The sequence below is a fragment of the Phocoena sinus genome, chromosome 6 (assembly GCF_008692025.1).
Source record: "Phocoena sinus isolate mPhoSin1 chromosome 6, mPhoSin1.pri, whole genome shotgun sequence".
In the NCBI taxonomy this organism is placed as follows: Eukaryota; Metazoa; Chordata; class Mammalia; order Artiodactyla; family Phocoenidae; genus Phocoena; species Phocoena sinus.
This window is the reverse complement of record NC_045768.1, coordinates 22,229,173-22,249,643: the sequence shown is the minus strand read 5'-3', so window position 1 is coordinate 22,249,643 and position 20,471 is coordinate 22,229,173. Positions and strand designations below refer to the sequence as shown.

The following is a 20,471-nucleotide window of genomic DNA, read 5'->3' as shown; positions in this document are numbered from 1 at the left end:
GTTCCTAAGATAATTCTCTATACTTTTCTTCATACTTGAAATATTTCATTAGTTAAAAAGAATATATACACCATAATAAATGTTTTATGATACTATATAAAACAAGAAAATACATCAGTAATTTTTCTTCTTTATATTTTCATGTACTTTTCAAATACTCCAGTAAAAATACATTTCTTTTTAGAAGAAATAACATACAAATTTTTTAAATGAATCCATGTTTCAAGGATAAAGAAATTTAAATCACAGAATTTTACAACTTGAAAGGAACCTTAAAGAACATGGAAGTGGACTTCCCTGGTGGCGCAGGGGTCAAGAATCCGCCCGTCAACACAGGGGACTGGGGTTCGAGCCCTGGTCTGGGAAGATCCCATATACCGCGTGGCAACTAAGCCCGTGCGTCACAACTACTGAGCCTGCGCTCTAGAGCCCACGAGCCACAACTACCGAAGCCCGTGCACCTAGAGCCCATGTTCAGCAACAAGAGAAGCCACCACAATGAGAAGCCCGTGCACCTAGAGCCCATGTTCAGCAACAAGAGAAGCCACCACAATGAGAAGCCCACGCACCACAACAAAGAGTAGTCCCTGCTCCCCGCAACTAGAGAAAGCCCACGTGCAGCAATGAAGACCCAATGCAGCCAAATAAATAAAATAAATACATAAATAAATTTTTTTAAAAAAGAATATGGTAGAATAAAAATAAGAAAGTTTACTGGTAGAAATGCAAAATAGTATAGCCATTTTGGAAGACAACAACTTAGGAAAACTAAACATACTCCTACCATACAATCCAGCAATCATACTCCTTGATATTTACCCAAGGAGTTGAAAACTTATGTCCACACAAAGACCTGCACATGGATTTTACAGCAGCTTTATTCATAATTGCCAACACCTGGAAGTAACCAAGACGTCCTTCAGTGGGTGAATGGATAAATAAACTGGTACATATAGACAATGGACTATTACTCAGCGCTAAAAAGAAATGAGCTGTCAAACCATGAAAAGACATGGAGGAACCTTAAAGGCATATTACTAAGTGAAAGAAGTCAATCTGAAAAGGCTACATACTGTATGATTCTAACTATATGACATTCTGGAAAAGGCGTAACTATGGAGACAGTAAAAAGATCAGTAGTTGCCAGGGAGGAAGAGGAAAGGAAGGATGAATATGAAGAGCACAGAGGATTTGTAGGGCTGTGAAAATACTCTCTGTGATATTACAATGATGGCTATATATCATCATACATCTGTCCAAACCCACAGAATATACAACACCAAGAGTGAACCATAATGTAAACTATGGATGTGCGGTGATTATGATATGTCAGCATAGGTTCATCCTTCGTAAAATATGTACCATTCTGATGAGTGATGTGGATAATGAGGGTGGCTATACAAATATGGGGGCAGGGGGTGTATGGGAAATCTCTGTACCTTCCTGTCAATTTTGTTGTAAACCTAAAACTGCTCTTAAAAAGTAGTCTTTAGGGCTTCCCTGTTGGCGCGGTGGTTGGGAGTCCGCCTGCCAATGCAGGGGATGCGGGTTCGCGCCCCGGTCCGGGAGCATCCCACATGCCGTGGAGCAACTAAGCCCGTGCGCCACAACTACTGAGCCTGCACTCTAGAGCCCACAAGGCACAACTACTGAGCCTGCATGCCACAACTACTGAAGCCTGTGTGCTTAGGGCCCGTGCTCTGCAACAAGTGAAGCCAACTCAATGAGAAGCCCATGCCCCCCAACCAAGAGTAGCCCCCGCTTGCTGCAACTAGAGAAAGCCCATGCGCAGCAACGAAGACCCAATGCAGCCAAAAATAAGTAAATAAATATTAAAAGAAAAAAAGATTTTAAAAAAAGAATAAATATATTCATTTACTTTCCATTAAATAATTCTCTAATTCATATTATTCGCTTGTCTTTAATTTCTCTATCTAAAGGGAAAGATAGGACCTTCCTTCCTTCTACCCCACAAGGAAGAAATAACCAGTAAAGGTTTAAGGACTTCACTTCAGTGTTATCTACCATTGGCCACTGATAATTCTGAAAACATATAATTATTCCTGAGAAATAAAACTGTCCACGTAAATCACTCATTCTTCATATCTCTCCAAAAAATACAACTTTGGCTTCTGAGTCAAGGAAGAAAGGCTATTTTTTCACAGGATTATAAAAGGCAAATACTGGCTTTTCACTCATATCATCACTTACGGAAAAAATATTTTAAAAAATAAAAAAGAAAGAAGGAAAGAGGGGCTTCCCTGGTGGCGCAAGTGGTTGAGAGTCCGCCTGCCGATGCAGGGGACGTGGGTTCGAGCCCCGGTCCGGGAAGATCCCACATGCCGTGGAGCGGCTGGGCCCGTGAGCCATGGCCGCTGAGCCTGCGCGTCCGGAGCCTGTGCTCCGCAGCGGGAGAGGCCACAGCAGTGAGAGGCCCACGTACCGCAAAAAAAAAAAAAAAAAAAAAAAAAGAAGAAGAAAAGAAAAATAAATCACTTTCCTCAGATGAATCACCTCTTCATGACAACTTGAACATCAAAACATTCCTTAGAAAGTATGCAAGAAAAACATTACTGTCAAAAAGGACTAGGGAAAGGGCTATATTTAAGGTAGTGGTTATCCTTATGTGGTGGAATTTCAGGATTCTTTTTTGGCTTACTGGTTTAATTCTATGTCACTACTAACTTATTTCATGAGCGTGAATTACTTGTGTGAATTAAAAAGAGAAAATGGTTATTTCAGTGTGACAGCTTTAAGATTTCTTTACATTTGTTTAAATTTTCTACAAAGAGCATCATTTTTTTCTGAATGTGAAAGTAAATTTTAAATTATAAATCAGGTTAGAAGCCTTAAGTGGAAGCTGAGATTGAAAGGGAAATTTGAAAATACTTGGACCACTGCCCATTGCATCATAAATCAATTAATAATCTACCGTTACAGGGTATTTTGAGAAAGATCTGTCAAGTTACTACCAAAATACACTCGACTATAACAGAATAATTTCACAAAGAAAACAGTCTCCCTAATAGTATTTAACTTCTTCTGCTTCACACATATGTAAATACATTATAGTCACAAAGCAGTTTCACATGGCCTTCTGAGCCTCAGAAAAACATTGTGAGGTGGGCAGAGATTATCTGCATTTGTAGATGAAAAACTAGGGCTCAGGATCTGACTGACTTGCCAAAGGTCACCAAGCTAATGACACAAAGAATCACAAGTTGAACCTAGAGAGGTCTTTATCCTCTAAGTGCACAACAGAACACAGTACCTCCCTCTAAAGTACTATTTACTAAAGTAGGTAATATTAGCTTCAACTTACAGATGAGGAAACAGAGCCTAGAATTCACTGAGAATGTTGACGAAGATTACAAAGGTAGTAAGTAAGCGGCAGGGCTAGGATTCAAACTCCAGGCGGTCAACTGCAAACCCAATGCTCCTTCTAGTATGCTGAATTACAGCACAGCTGAGGCAGAGAAAGTAGGCGGGGATGACACTAAGCCTTACTAGGTAACTATGCACAACATGACTTTGTACCCTGACCACAGCCAATGTGACAGGAATGGTCCCTGACTCATTTATCCTTTCCTCAGGAACTCAGAATTGGGACCAAAGAGTCAAGTCTCCCTTGAGTGCCTGGACCTCTAAGAGTAAGCCAGGAGATATGACATGGGCATCTTCAGCCTACGCCATGGAGCACAAAATCACAAGAAGCTGGTCTGAAGAAAGAATGGCAGGGGGTGCAGAGAGAAGGTGGAAGAACTGGAGGACATCTAGTCCTTAGTTCCAAACCCCTCCTGAGGGTCCCTCTTATTTCCATAAGACTCCATGATTCCTTACAGTAAGTGCCCCATTTTTGCTTATACCACCTTAGCACTGTGTCCAAATGCAAATGGAAGGTTTTTGCCAAGGGGGAAAAAAAATCTACTTCCATAAAAGTACATTAAAAAATAAACAGCTAGCACATGTAGCATATGCCGGAGGTGAATATCAGATGAGAGAGGAAGTCCTTCCTAAGAGTTGACCAATCTAGCCACAAAGCACCTTCTTGACCATGCATCACACTGCTCCCCAACAGGTGTCCAAACTGCAAGAGCTTCTTAAGTGCACCATATGTTCTTCTTGCACAATTCTTTTGATCAACCAAGTCCCTCATCCAGGAATACTCTACCAACCTCTCCTGACCATTTCTCCATCTCCACATATCCAAATCCTCTCCATTCACGATCCAGCTCAAATACTACATGCTCCACACTTACACATCCCATCCTGGCCCTACAAACTCCCACAGACCTTTTCTACATCTCTCCTGGCACTTGTTATCTTTTGCTGTACATTATTTAACTGCCTGATCATCCCTTCCCTAGACCGTAACAGCTCTTTGAGGTGTGACTCCACCTGAGTGCCTACTCATTTGCTCCATCCATCTCCAGAGCTCCTCAGGTTGAGAAACTGACGTAGTCTCTTGGTATCCCAGCATTTAACTCAGTGCCTTACAGAAAGGAGTTGCTCAAATTTCTGTTGAGTGTATGAAATGTTAATTCCTCATATTTGGAAAAGCCATTTAGAAGTTTATACATCTAACATCTGTGGCAAAGGAAATGAGGGGATTAGTTGCAATTCATAACACCTGACGTCAGAATCTCTTGGACTACATGTTTTTATTTTTCAATTTATTTTTATTTTTGGCTGCGTTGGGTCTTTGTTGCTGCGCGTGGGCTTTCTCTAGTTGCGGTGAGCGGGGGCTACTCTTCGTTGCGGTGCGCGGGCTTCTCATTGCAGTGGCTTCTCTTGTTGCACATTTGTAGGCACACAGTCTTCCGTAGTTGTGGCTCGCGGGCTCTAGAGCGCAGGCTAAGTAGTTGTGGCACAGGGGCTTAGTTGCTCCGCAGCATGTGGGATCTTCCCGGACCAGGGCTCAAACCCGTGTCCCCTGCATTGGCAGGCAGATTCTTAACCACTGCACCACCAGGGAAGCCCTATGTTTTTAAAATCATGATAAGTGCTTAAGGTTTTTTTTAAAAAAAAAGAAGAGGAGGAGATAAATTCCGGAAGGTCTGACTGTGTGACAGAACTATTCTGCTCCAAATCAGGAAGGGTGCAGTGGTTACTGCAAAGAGAAGGATAGGAGAAAAAAAAAAATGGAAGGGGAAGACAGACCAGGAAAGGGCAGAAAGTCAAGCCCTTTCCCCATGACTCACCACATCTAAGAGCTAAGAGTTCTTGAAGAGCTAAGTGAATTCTTGAAATGCTTGGGAAAAGAGGTGTGTGTGTGTGTGTGTGTGTGTGTGTGTGTGCGCGCGCGCGCGCGCGTGCCAGTGAAACAAGCGGGTTTCACGTCCAAACTGACATGGGTGGAACCAAAACACCATTTTCAGAAATGGGAGCCCAGAAGCTAAGAAAAGCGTAAGTTAAACTAAACTAGGAAATTCACAAAAATTGGATGCGATAGATTGCAGGGGTAGGTGGGTGAGTACCTCTGGACTTTGACAATCTTCAATTAGGAGTCTGAGGCTAAAACTATGAATAAGGAAGCCCTAGCTGGCATCTAGATTTTCTATGTAATACTCAATCTCTTCTGGTAGATCAATCTACCAGAATTAGAAATCTAGGACTTCCCTGCTGGCGCAGTGGTTAAGAATCCGCCTGCCAATGCAGGGGACATGCATTCACTCCCTGGTCCAGGAAGATCCCACATGCCACGGAGCAACTAAGCCCTTGCGCCACAACTACTGAGCCTGCGCTCTAGGGCCCACGAGCCACAACCACTGAGCCCACACACCACAACTACTGAAGCAGGCGCGCCTAGAGCCTGTGGTCCGCAACAAGAGAAGCCACCACAATGAGAAGCCCACGTACCGCAATGAAGAGTAGCCCCCGCTCGCCCCAACTAGAGGAAGCTCGCGTGCAGCAACGAAGACCCAACGCAGCCAAAAATAAATTGATTAATTTTTTAAAAATCTAACCAAATAATAACTGGTAGTTAAAGTCCACATCATGTATTGGTTCCTATATACCATTTCAATTCACTAAATGCCACTCTAATACTTGGCAAAATCTAAATGAAGCCAGTAGGATACTTCTTTAGGAATTAATGCTTAGAACTGTGATGTCTACTTCTGTGTTTTTAAATATAGGCTTGCCCCCATTCCCCACTTTTTTTAAAAAGAACTCATTAAACACCAATGTATTAAAAGGAAAATGTTGAAAAGTCCAGCAGTAAACACAAATATAGTAAGTCAGGGGTTGGGGGAGGATTCATTCCCAGAAAGAGATAATCCATCATGGTTCCTGCGGGAGTCGCCTCCCTCCACCCAGGGCAGTCCAAGAACCAAGGGGTCAGTAGATAAGAACCTCTGCAGGCAATGAGGTCCTGAGCAGGAGGTTCCTGCTGACAAAGTCCCTGCTGATACTCCTTTCCCCCAGAACTAAGGCAATCAGACAAGCCATTTTCCTGTTCCCTAGCCCACCAGTCTTACCCCAGGGCCCAAGCAGATACCCCAATGTGGAAACCCCTGCATCAGGATGCACTAGTGACTAGACTGTTTTAGGGAAGGGGAAAGAAGCCTTTCTTCTGCCACTTCAGAAGTCCTAGCCATTTGCATATGATGTCAGGCTACTTTAAGCCCCCTACCAACCAAGTATAGCCCAAAGTAAGGCGATGCCTCCCTGTTCACACACGGCCCCTGCCCATCACTCCTCAACCCCCCGCAACACCACACACAAAGGGGGAGGGACGGAAGACATCACAGCGTTAGCCTGGCAGGGCTGGGTCAAGTGAGGAAACAGCAGCGCTCATCTGTACCCTAGATTTAATGAACAAGTGCCAGACTCCAGATGCACTGAGGTCCACAAACACTTCCAACTCCCAAGGAGGCCCTTTCCCCCAGATACAGCAGCTGGCAGAAACCCAATTAGAAATCAGTGTTAGTAAACTGATGAGCAGAAAGAGTAGTTCAGCTTATGAAAGTCAGCTTAAAGGAGATGATACATTCTATGCAAGAGTTCAGACTACATACAAGTCAAATGTATGATAGCTAAGATCCACCCAAAGCGGCTAATTACCTAGAACAATGCTTATCTGGATGTGTAAACTCTAGAACGTTTTTTATTTAAGTCACTATTTAAATCCCAGCATTTGTGGTTTGACCTGCTTGCCTTCGGTATATCGCAATTAACACATCTATACAGGTCCAAAAGCTCTAAAAAAGAATCTAGGTGTAAATAATGTCACTTCTCTTCTAAACACTTTCTCTAACCTTCCAATTTTCCATTTCTCTATAATGGAATGAAGATATGTGAAATAGTAAAACTAAGCCAAAGTTTATTCTAAAGTTGAACTTTGGTTTATAAAATATTCCATTCGTTCCATCACTCAAAATTCCACCTAATGAATTAAGGCATCATACACCACTGGCAGCAACATACACACCAAAAAACAATAGAATGCACTGGGAGAAAGGGAATCCAGTAGTTAAGCTGAAAGACGGCAACAAAATGCACCTTTGGATTGAAGCTACAAAATCTCAGGTACTCCCTGGATACTGAGCTCATGGTATCAGAGAATTACAATCTGAATTTACAGAATTTCAATCAAAGGACCATCCAATATCATCCAAGAGTGAAACTGACATCATATTCTTGTTTAGCCTCAGAACAAAGTAGAATTAAGTGGCTTTTCCATCACAGTGCATGTCAAAATGGCAGAATCAGGAATATCCAAATACCATGATGCTGCCTTTCTCCTTACCTCTTTTCACAAATAAAACAATTAAATCCATGATGACATTCCTGGAGCACATAACATCATACTTCATGGTCATGGCAGACAATACTACTTGTAAACTAACACCCACAGCCTTTTCCTTGCACACACTGCTAAAGAACATCTTCAAGTTTTATCTTTTGCTTGCTAATTTTTTTAATTAATGTTTATGTGATGACAGTGAATAGAAGCTTCACGCATATATAAACTAAAATGAACTTCACTGATTCTCTCAGGATAGCTAAAAAAGGAGAAAAACCCATGAAGATCTTGGCGGGAAATTGCTACTTGATAACCTATGCATTTTTAAATGTTACTACAAAAAATGCACACATCCTAAGGAACTAAATCTACTAACCTCTACAATCAATGTGATACATGGTTTATCCAGTCTTGACAAAAATCCTCTGGATCACCAATGGTGTGTTCATCCACTCGTACATATGCAATTGTATAAAGAATCTATTATTTAGAACACCAGGGGAAAGAAAAACAATTAAAAGATTTATACTCATAGCTACCATTTAAAAAAACAAAATAAACACTTTTCATTTCCATGCTAAGAGCTCCTAATTTGATGCCCTGTTTTGCAAATTCAGAATAAGGGGGGCAAATCATAGTGATTACCAAATTGGAGAAATAGTAAGGAATATGTCCATAAATAAAATCTGGTGTGTAGAAACAAGGTCCTACTGTACAGCACAGGGACTATATTCAGTATCCTGTAATAAACCATAATGGAAAATGATATGAAAAAGAATATATGTGTATATATATATGTGTGTGTGTGTGTGTGTGTATAATTGAATCACTTTGATGTACACCAGAAACTAACGCAACATTGTAAATCAACAATACTCAATTTAAAGAAATTGAGTGTGTAGAACAAATATGTTAATACTTAAAATACATATACTAATAGTTATTCACTGAAGGCTAAAAAACTCCAATACAACATACATTGTGTGTGTGTACATATATATCATAAACATACAAAACCTTACATTAAAATTAGAACAAAGTGTCTGATTTACATAATAATTTTATAAGAAGAGTATTAGTGGATGGGCACACTTGATTAACACATTATAACAACTGAGAATGCAAACATTTGATAGTCATAACCCTGGGAAACCTTTGCCCTCTCTAGGCACTTCTGATCCCCTTCCCTGGTTCTTTTCTGTCTTCTTCTCATCCCTATATATTCATAGCCCCCAGACAGCTGTCCTCTGGACAATCCGTCCACATCACCCCACACTCGCCCAAGTTTCAGAACCAAAGCTCCCACACACCTGTAATCCACGTGCCCAACACTATACCAAGTTCTTAACATGCATTATCTCTTCCTATTCTTATAACAACCCCGTAAAACAGTTTTGTTATCCCATTTTACAGATGAGAAATCCAAGGCTTAAAAGTTAGATCCCTTGACATTAAAACTAAAAGGTGGCAGAGTCAAGATTCAAAATCAGTTCTGACTTCAACACCAGAGGTTTTAGTCACTATTCAAAACTGTCTCCCTAAACAACTCAACATGGATGCCTCAATAATTCAACCCATTCATTCAACAAATGATTTATTTCTTGAACAAAACCTGCTCTCTCTTCTCTCCACTCTTACCTCCCCAAATCTGTCTAGAAGCTGTACTCTCAACCCCCTTAATCTCTAGGTAGATTCTGGGAATCCTCTCTAACTCCTCCTTCTGTTGAATAACTCCACTACTCAGCCAATAGTTTCTGCATATCTTAGGGATTCTAGATTATATTACCTATATTACCTATATTACCTATATTACCTATCAAATCCACTTCCACTACCCCAGTTCAGACCCTAGGTTTCTTCTAACTTGGCTACTGTAATATCTTCCTTTTAGTCTTGCTGCTCTTGGTCTCTGGACCCGTGCAATCAATGTTATATCACTGCCACCTGTTATCCTTATAAAAAGGGTCTACTCAGGTTACACCCCTGCTTGAAAGCCTTTGATGGTCCTCTACTGTCTACAGAACAAAGTTCAAACTAGTTGTGGTGGGCTTCCCTGGTGGCACAGTGGTTAAGAATCCACCTGCCAATGCAGGGGACACGGGTTTGAGCCCTGGCCAAGGAAGATCCCACATGCTGCGGAACAACTAAGCTGGTGCACCACAACTACTGAGCCTGCACTCTAGAGCCCACGAGCCACAACTACTGAGCCCGCGTGCCACAACTACTGAAGCCCACATGCCTAGAGCCCATTCTCTGCAACAAGAGAAGCCACCGCAATGAGAAGCCCACGCACTGCAACAAAGAGTAGCCCCCGCTCGCCACAACTAGATAAAGCCTGCGCACAGCAACAAAGACCCAACGCAGCCAAAAAAAATAAATAAAAACTAGTTGTGTTGGCATTCCTAGACAAGCTGGTCCCAACCTTATCCTTAGCTTTCTCTCCTACCACCCCCTCCACTAAAAATAATAATCTATACAGAATTTAATTGTTTACACAGTGCAGTAACATGCACATTAAGCCTAACAACACTATGAGTATTTCTAATTATCCCAATTTTATGAGAAACTTAGTGAGGTAAAATAATCTGCTCAAGATCCCAAATTGGAAAAGGCCAAGTCTCAGACTCCAAATTTTAACTCCTTTCCTAGTACTTCATGCAGCCATAGTACCCCCATTCTAGCATATCAGACTCATTCCAACTTTCCCTGAAAATGCACAATAGTTTTCAAACTCTATGACAGAGCTCAAGCTATTGTTCCCTTAGCCTGGAATACTATCCTCACTCCTTGACATTTCTAAAGAACTGTGTTAGGCATTTTTCATATCATACTTCCTATTAGCTATTTATATTTATATATAAATCTGCCTCTACACTGAATTATAAGCCCTGTGAGGCCAGGACCATAAGTTAGTAACTCCATTTTTTTTTTTCTTTTTCCTTTCTCTGCAGCACGCGGGCCTCTCACTGTTGTGGCCTCTCCCGTTGCGGAGCACAGGCTCCGGACGCGCAGGCTCAGCGGCCATGGCTCACGAGCCTAGCCGCTCCGCGGCATGTGGGATCTTCCCAGACCGGGGCACGAACCCACGTCCCCTGCATCGGCAGGCAGACTCTCAACCACTGCGCCACCAGGGAAGCCCAGTAACTCCATTTTTAAAGACTGTTTATTGAATTGGAAAATGTGTGGGGAAAACAAGTCATATAAGATGGCAAGCCCAAGGCAGAGACCGGCCAGGCTTGACAACAGAGACCAACAACTTAGATCAGACCATTTGAGCACACTGGCAGTGCCTACAATTTTAACATCTATCTTCTGAACAAGGTCGAAAGTCCCAGTGCCAACTGTTCTCACCAACACTGGCCTTTATTAAATATTACAATTTACTGAAGGCATAATTCAAAACAAGATGGGGTAGAAGTGGAAAACTAGAAATTATAAAAAAAACAGAAATATCATCACTATTTTCCATTTTAACCTCCCGATCTGGCTAAATACCCAAAATTAAAATAATACAGGCTTGATGTAGCCTTTCTACATAGCTCAGCTCAGCTGCATATTTGGCTGTCACTAAAGCAATCTCTCTGGGGCTGTTTCAGTATGCTCACAGAATCACGTTCACCTACACAGCTACACACACAGCTTCCCCATCTCATCCTCTAAAAGAGCCACTAGGATGCCTGTCACCGGCAGAGACTCTCAGAAGACACCTGACATGTTGATTACCTGGCCAACTTTGCAAGTGAAGTGGCTGTGTCGAATGGTCAAGTTGAATAGCATCAATGTGCTTTAAGATTATATAGGCTGTTGCTCCTTCATGAGCTGTCTTTATCCCAATGAATATCAGATTCTAAGGATGCCTTAGAATTATAAAGCCCAGAACATGAAACCAATGAACAGCTGACCAGGTGAAAAGTCTCAAATGCTTCCTTCCCTCTGTCAGAAATCTCCCTACCCATTGCTGAAATATAACTACAATGTCAACTTTTCCATGAACTGGCAGAGGATAATATTAGAAGAAAAACTAGCCCACATGCCTTGCATTGAATTTCATTCCATTCCAAACAGTTACATTACCCTAAATATAAAGAAAAACTACAGACTATGACCTTAAGTAATTTACAAACTAGATTTCAGAACTGCCTTTAACAGTCAGAACTAATTGTTCTCTATTTTGGCATCTTACCCCCAAATCTAATATGCCCTATTGGATGAACCAGAATATTGCCACATTTTATACACTATAGCACGTTTCTTCTGCAGGCTAGCAAGACATGGGGAAAAAAGCCATGTTGATCTTCTTATAAACTATATTTCCCTTTCAGAGACACTAGTACAGTAGCAGCACAGAATTAACATAAACTTTGGAGTCAAAAAATTTGAGTTCAAGCCCTAACTCTGTAACATGAGGGAAGCAACACCAGACAACAATAGTACCAAAGTCACAGGGCTGTTGTAAGGATTCAATCAATTAATTCGTACAAAGTGCAGAACACAATGGTAAGCTCTCAAAAACATTAGCTTTACCATTATTCTATTACAATCACCTGACTCAAAGTGACAATTACAGGATATTTTTGAAAGGATGACAAACCCCAACGCAAGATTATCCTGCTTACCTTTTGACAACTTTCATACATGATACTACTCCATGATACTACTTGAAAACAAAAAAAGAGAAGAAGAAAAAGAAAGAAAAGAAAAGAGATAAGTAAAAGACAAACCTGTCCGTTCTGCTTCTCAGGAGCTCCTACAGAGTGTAGTATCAGATACAACTGAAAGCAGCTACAGATTTCATTTAAATTTATGACATGTATATCACTTCAAATGCAAAGGTAAAATGCATTGATTTAAAATCTATAGAAAGGCAGTGTTACGAGTTATACATCTCAAAATAACAGACCTGGGAACCAAAAATGATAATATTACTCTAGCATTACTAACTATAACAAATCATACACTTTGGTCTTTACATATCTGTTTATAAGTATTCTTCCTCTTTCTTCTCAGTAGTATTATAATTCCATCAGTAGAGTTTTCATGCTTCTTTTGTACACCACAGCAGTGTTAAACAGCAGTCAAATAATTGGATTAAAGTAACAAGTAGCTGAGAATTTAGCAATGCATCTGATTTGATCTCTTCATCAGCATGAACACTCTATGGTACACGGAGGTAACCCAGCCTAAAGACTGGTCATGAGTGCCTGTGAGCCACCTGGAATCCAGTTCCAACTCCACCACTTACTAGCTGAGGGACCTTGGGAACCTAAAATGTCTGTTTTCCACTCCATAAAACAGCAATAAGAACTTTACCTACCTCTTAGGATTATTTTAATGAATAAAAGAATATAGGGGCTTCCCTGGTGGCGCAGTCGTTAAGAATCCGCCTGCCAGTGCAGGGGACATGGGTTCGAGCCCTGGTCCGGGAAGATCCCACAAGCCACGGAGCAACTAAGCCCGTGCACCACACTACTGAGCCTGCACTCTACAGCCTGCAAGCCACAACTACTGAGCCCGTGAGCCACAACTACTGAGCCTGCGTGCCACAACTACTGAAGCCCACACGCCTAGAGCCTGTGCTCTGCAACAAGAGAAGCCACCACAGTCAGAAGCCCGCATACCGCAACAAAGAGTAGCCCCTGCTCACAACTACAGAAAGCCCGCACGCAGCAACGAAGACCCAACACAGCCGAAACTAAATAATAAAATAAATATTAAAAAATCTTTAAAAAAAAAGAATATATACAAAGCATTTAAAACAATGCTAGTGCTAAAAAAAAATGCTAGTGCTGAAATATTTAGGGGGAAGGGTACTGATGTCTCCAATTCACTCTGAAATGCATCAAAATAAGATGGATTTAGTACTTAATGCCACTGAACTGTACACTTAAAAATGGTTACAATGATAAATTTTATGTTATGTATGTGTATCTTACCACAATCTTTTTTAAATAATAAAATAAAATAAAATTTTTAAATGTGGCTTGAAAATGGACACATATGTGATAAAGCTAGTAGTAAAATATCACATGTAGAATCTAGGTAGTGGGTATATGAATGCTCACTTTCAATTTTTCTGTATTTTTGAAGAGTTTTATGATAAAATATTAGGGGGAGAAACAATGCTGGCATCTAGTTGCTTTTTTATCATCTATTAGTCAGAAATAATAGCCAGCTAATATTCAGATACTTAGCTCCTTTCTCTTATAGCAGAATTCTAAAAAGCACCTTGTTACCAGCCATCTCTCCTTTTACTATAACCTTTCTGAAACTGAAAATGGCTTATTTGAAGTTCCTTATATACATGCTCGGTATATATGAGTGTGATTTCAAGTTAAATTATTCCAAGGTACCAACTGCCAAGTATTTAATCTCCCCTGAAGAAATGCAGAAACCAAGTTAACAGACATCTGTGGCCAAAGACTGGTGACTTGACCAAACAAAACAATGAAAAACCAAGCATTGGAATTATTTCTTCCTAACTTTTCTAGTAGCTGCTAAAGCCAGTAAATTCCTCAACCAGAAGAACTAAAAACGTTTTAACAGGTACCTGATGCACAGGAGCACAATGCATATATACAAATACATCAGCCACTTAAGAATGATATCCAATTCTTCCTCTAGTTTTGTTCCCCATTCCAACTAGTAATTTATATTTTAATGTGTTTAGTGCTACAACATGAACTCAGATATCTTGCTGTGGAACAACTTAAAACGTCAGACCACCTCACACCCACTGGGATAGCTACTATCAAAAATATAGAAAATAGGGCTTCCCTGGTGGCGCAGTGGTTGAGAGTCCGCCTGTCGATGCAGGAGACACGGGTTCGCGCCCTGGTCCGGGAAGATCCCACATGCCGTGGAGCGGCTGGGCCCGTGAGCCATGCCGCTGAGCCTGTGCGTCCGGAGCCTGTGCTCCGCAACAGGAGGGGCCAAAACAGTGAGAGGCCCACGTACCGCAAAAAAAAAATAGAGAGAAAATAACAAGTGTTGGCGAGGTCCTAGAAAAACTGGAGCCCTTGTTTACCACTGGTGGGAACATAAAATGGTATAGGCACTGTGGAAAACAGTATGGCAGTTCCTCAAAAAATTAAAAATAGAATTACCATATAATCCAACAATCCCACTTCTGGGTATATATCCAAAAGAACTGGAAGCACAGTCTCAAAGAGAGATGTGTACATCCATATTCATAGCAGCATTATTCACAATAGCTAAAAACATACAAGCAACCCAAGTGTCCCTCGACAGATGGATGAGAAAATATGACATATGCATACAGTAGAATACTACTCAGCCTTAAAAAAGAAAATCCTGTCACATGGTACAACACCGATGAACCCTGAGGACATTATGCCAAGTGAAATAAGCCAGCTACAAAAAGACAAATCCTGTATGAGTCCACTTACATGAGATACCTAGAGATATCAAAATCATAGAGACAAAGAGTTCCCTGGTGGCGCAGTGGTTAAGAATCCGCCTGCCAATGCAGGGGACATGGGTTCGATCCCTGTCCAGGAAAATCCCACATGCTGTGGAGCTACTGAGCCCACGTGCCACAACTACTGAGCCCGTGTGCCACAACCACTGAGTCTGCACTATAGAGCCCGTGTGCCACAACTACTGAAGCCCGTGCGTCTAGAGCCAGTGCTCCACTACAATAGAAGCCACCGCAATGAGAAGCCCGCACACTGCAACAAAGAGTAGCCCCGCTCGCCGCAACTAGAGAAAGCCCGTGCACAGCAACAAAGACCCAACGCAGCCAAAAATTAACAAATAAATTTATTTTTTAAAAAAATCACAGAGACAGAAAGTAGAACAGTTGCTGCCAGGGGCTGGGAGGGGGTGGGGGAAGGAAGAGTTTAGTGGGCATAGAGTTTCTGTTTTGCAAGATGAAGAGTTCTGGAGATAAACAGTGGTGATGGTTGCACAACCATATGAATGTCCTTAAGACCACTGGCCTGTACAGTTAGAAATGGTTATGATGGTAAATTTTATGTTATGTGTATTTTACCACATAACAAAAAATGGAAGAAAAAAGATCAGGGAGCTGATCTCCCCAAAAGGCCTCGTGGTGCTCCAGCTTGGAACTGACACACAAGCAATCAACTCTGTGGCTATCAGGCCCTGTCTATCTCTAACCACCGCATGAGATCTTGTCTACTCAAGACTCTCCATCCTGCCCAGGGTGACACCAATTCTTTATTTCAGCCTCAAAATGAGCAAACACCACTGCTGCTACACCAGTTTTGTGTCAAAGCAGCAAGGATCTTATCTCTCTAAGCCTGCCTCCTCTTTAAAACAAGGATAATTACTACCTACCTGCATTACTAGGCTGTTAGGAGGACAAAAGTGAGATCATGTATATAAAAGTATCTTTAAACTGCCAAGCACCAAATAAACAGAAATTATTGTGCGTATAGCTACTTTCACATGAAAATTCAGAGGGGGCTGTAACAACAGAAACTTCACAAGGCTTGAGACACCTCACCCAGGCTTCATTCCATTTAAAACCCACCTCATCCCTAAATAACACCTTTCTTGTTCTTCATAAACTGAAGGGCAGCGTTGAGGAAACACCTCAGCCTAAAGCTTTTCACCTAACCACCCCAAAGGCAATCAGAAACTGTCTTGCATGTCTTAGGAAAATTCAATTTTTATGACCCCAGCGTGGGCCTGCGGCGCCCGGGGACTACACTTCCCACAAAGCACCGAGGAGAACCCGGGCGGCGGGCGAGGTGGCCTGCGATTCAGGGTGACCACCGCTCTCCCCGAGCGTGGATCGCCGTCCCCCGGAAAACTGCAACGTTTAAGGTCAAGTGTGCACTGGCTCTCCTTTCTGAAAGCGCTGTCACCCCGAGGTTTCCCCTGCGGCTAGCGCCGCGACGCTCCCTGTCCGCCCGTCCTTCCTGCTCCACCTGAGGGTCACCGCCTGTTCCTGACCTTTCCGCTGATTTCTGGTGTCACAACACGGCACCTTCTCCTCCTCCCCGAAAGCTCCACTTCTAGAACTCGCCCAACAGTTGGGCCCGGGGTCCACGGAGGGGTCTGACGGGACGGCAGACACAGCCCGCCCCCATGGGGCCCCGGCCGCCCAGCCAGCCCAGCCCCTACGGGCAGGGGGCTAGGCTTCCCCCCACCCCCGGGCCGGGGAGGATCGCACACAGAGGTGGCTCCGCCCGGGGCTCCGGTTTCAATTTCGCAACGTGACGGTGCAAACCTGAGGCCTACAAATGCCGGCGGCGGCCACCGCCCCGCCCGCCCGCCCGCCAGGCCCGAGCGCCCCAGCCCCCCGCACGCCGCGGCCGCCGCCCGCCCGCCAGCCAGGCCCTGCTCCCCTGCCCTCCCGCCCGGCCCCGGCCGCCGCCCCCGGCCCGGCGCTGCGCCGGCTCCGGCTCGCTGCCGCAGGCTCGCCGTGGCACTTACTCAGCTCGTCCTGGGAGGCGGAGGCGGCGGCCGCAGCCATGTTGCGCCGGGGAGGGAGGGAGGGGCCGGAGGGGGAGGGCACGGACGGGCGGCACTGGGGGCTCGCCGCTCTCGGTGCAGCAGAGGCCGGCAGCCGCCTCTGGTAGTTCGGCGCGGGCCGAGCTGCGCCCACGAGGCCCGCCCGCCGTCGCCGCCTGCGTCCTCCTCGCTGCACGCGAAGTTCTCGCCGTCCCCCGCGAGCTCGCGACTCGGGCGCTCCCGCAGTCCGGCGCCTCTGCGGAGCCGCCGCTGTCCGTCGGCCGAGGCCCGGTACGCCCGGCCCGCGCGGCGGCTCTGCGGCTCAGCGCCGCGCTCGCCCAACTCACGCCGGTTTTATATTTAGAAAGAGCTGAGCCATCCTCCCAGCGGCCCCCCCGCCGGGCCCCTCGCGCGCCCGCCCGCCCTCGCTCGCTCGCTCGCTCGCTCGCAGCTCGTCCTGCCCACCTGCCGCCGCCCGCCCCGCGCGCGGGAGCCGGCCCGCGAGCGCTCCCTACGCGGACCCGGCACGCGGCGGCCTTCACCGGCGGCCCGGCCTAGCCGCTCCTCGCCGCCCCTCCTTGCCCGCGCAGCCTCCGGCGGCCCCGGCGCAGAACGGACGCGCAGGCCTCTGACCTGAGTCCGAGCCGGTCTCCATGCCGGGGATGCTGCGCTCAGCGCCGCGACGCGGGCGCCCAGAAGCGAGGCGAGAGGCGGGCTCGGCCTCGGGGAGCCGCGCGCCGCAGTCCGTGAGGGGCTTGGTCGAGCTGGCCCGGGCTGCCCCGGCCGGGGGAGGTCCTCGAGGCGGGACGGGAGGTCTTTCTGTAAAGGTCTGTGGTTGTCACGTTGGCTGGTCCCGACCTGGAGAAACACGCCTGTCCGAAGTTAGAGACGTGGACTCGGAAAAGTTGAGCCGGGTTCGGAGTCGGCGGGAGGAAGCCCCGCCCTGCGCCTCCCGCTGAACTTCTCGGCCCCGCCGCTGACTCAGTCCCGGGCGAGCCCGGGTGCCCAGGGCGCCTTCTTTTACTTAAAGATGGTGATAAACTGAAGGTTTCTGATGCTCTTCGAAACTAGAACTAGGACTACCGAGTGAGGGAAGATCACTAAGTCCCACTAAAGTTCAATAAGCCAAGATTTTTAAAGTTGAATTTCAAGTATATATGCTTATAGGGGTTGTTGTCTTATATTTTAATCCCTACGTTCTTTTTGGTAACCCGAGTGATTTATTTTGAATATAGCGATTTTAACTTTATGCCTTCAGTTTGTCCGTGAGTTCACTTAGTGAAAAACACTTGCAATATGGAATTCAAATTAAGGGGTTGCATAATTGCTGTACTTTAAGTGACAGTACTGTCATAAATTAGGTACAAGGTCAGATACACTTTTTTTTTTTTTGGTATAAGAGGAAGAAATCAAGATCCTAACTGAATTGAAATTGCCTTTATCCCTAAAAGAAATCTGTAAAGCCCTAGTTAATGTCTTGCAAAATGAATATATGTCATTCCAGATGTAACTTGGGCAAGTACAAGGTACTTACACAACATTAAAGACATTTATGTCCTTTATTGCTTTTATTATAGAGATTATACATGATCTTTGTAAAAATTGCAAGTGGTTCAGAATTTAAAAATGAAAGTGAAAGGACTTGCTTCCCCTCCCAGCATCCCACTCCCCTAAGAAAACTATGGTTAACAGGTACAGTTGAGCATGCACCCTCCAAGGCCTTGTTTCTGTGCACATGTGTATATGGCCCCCAAAATAACGAAGTGGGGAGGGGGTTCAGACTCATGATAAAGTTCTGTATCAGTGTTTTTCGTCCATAGACATTCTTCCACGTTAACTCAAAAAGCTCTACACCACCACCACTCTTTTTATTAATGACTTCATAGTATATTAAGTTAACCAGTCCCTTCTTTTGAGCACATTTTGGCTCTTTTTGTTTGATGGTGACACAAAATCGATGCACAATGAAGTATCCGCAAACAATACTGAAGTGTATAAAGTAAAGGTTGTCTGCCACCTTCCTGCTCACCATCCCTTCATCGTACTCCCTAGAAATAATCCCTGTTAACAGTTTGGTGCATACAACCTCTCCTGACCATTTCTATGAATGTATAGAGTGACTGTACCAAGGACTAGTATGGGGAAACTGACTTCCCGTAATTTCCAATAGATCCTTCTAAAGCCAAGCCACCACCACCCCCCACCCCCAACCCCTGCCAAAAGTATAGAATCTAAGTTAAAAAAAAAAAAGTTCGTTTGAAATTTTAACTTCCAGACAATGCCAGTTAGCAACTCATAAATTCCTCCTATATAGACATTCCAGAATCCCACATGTGTGCAAATCACATATAGGTATTTACACGCAGATTCTGTTTGACAAAAATGGAATCCTACTATACATTTTACTGTGTAACTTTACCTTTTCACCAAACTATATATCACAAGTATCCTTCTATATCAGTAATAATAGCTAATACTAATTGTGCCAGGCACTATTTAAAGTATTTTACTTGGATGAATTCATTTAATCCTTACAACAATCTTATGAAGTAGGGGTTTTTATGATACAGAATGATTGAGGAACAGAACTAAAGTGCCACAAACTAGTAAGTGCTGAAGCAGGAATTTGAATCCAGACAGTGTGGATCCAGAGTCTACATTCTTTTTTTCTTTTTTTTAATGAATTTATTTTATTTATTTATTTATTTATTTTTGGCTGTGTTGCGTCTTCGTTGCTGCGCGGAGGCTTTCTCTACTTGCGGCGAGCAGGGGCTACTTTTCGTTGCGGTGCATGGGCTTCTGATTGCAGTGGCTTCTCTTGTTGTGGAGCATGGGCTCTAGGTGCGCGGGCTTCAGTAGTCGTGGCTTGTGGTCTCTAGAGTGCAGGCTCAGTAGTTGTGGCGCACTGGCTTAGTGACTCCGTGGCACGTGGGATCTTCGCGGACCAGGGCTCGAAACCATGTCCCCTGCATTGGCAGGTGGATTCTTAACCACTGCGCCACAGGGAAGTCCCCAGAGTCTACATTCTTAACCATTCTGATCTGTATGTGCAGAATTACCTCATTCTTTTAAATGACTGCATGATAGTCTTTTCCAAAGACTTGCAAGAGAAAAAAAAAACCATTCATGATAAGTACATGACAAAATTTAATCATTCTCCTATTGATGAGCATTTAAGTTTTTACAATTTTTTACTACTGCAAACAATGCTACTGTAAAACATTCTTATATCTTTATGAAGTTACATATTTCTATATGTAGACATGGAATTGTTAGGCAAAAA

The 20,471-nt window shown here is 43.9% G+C and overlaps 1 protein-coding gene across 6 annotated transcripts in view; it reads right to left on the bottom strand.

Annotated features, from left to right (window-relative positions):
* The window catches only part of ECPAS (Ecm29 proteasome adaptor and scaffold), a 101,180-nt gene extending 83,026 nt beyond the window's left edge, over positions 1-18,154 (bottom strand). Inside the window, exons 1-2 of one of the 6 annotated variants that reach the window (XM_032634220.1) lie at positions 17,822-18,126; positions 8,124-8,227 (exon numbers count right to left, since the gene is read on the bottom strand). In XM_032634220.1, the coding sequence (XP_032490111.1) occupies positions 8,124-8,145 (22 nt within the window). In that variant the 5' untranslated portion in view covers positions 8,146-8,227; positions 17,822-18,126. Of the gene's footprint in view, positions 1-8,123; positions 8,228-16,687; positions 16,946-17,170; positions 17,574-17,821 lie in introns of those variants that run through there. The other 5 variants (XM_032634221.1, XM_032634222.1, XM_032634219.1 and 2 more) reach the window with 5 other exon arrangements.
* Between the last annotated feature and the right edge of the window lie 2,317 nt (positions 18,155-20,471).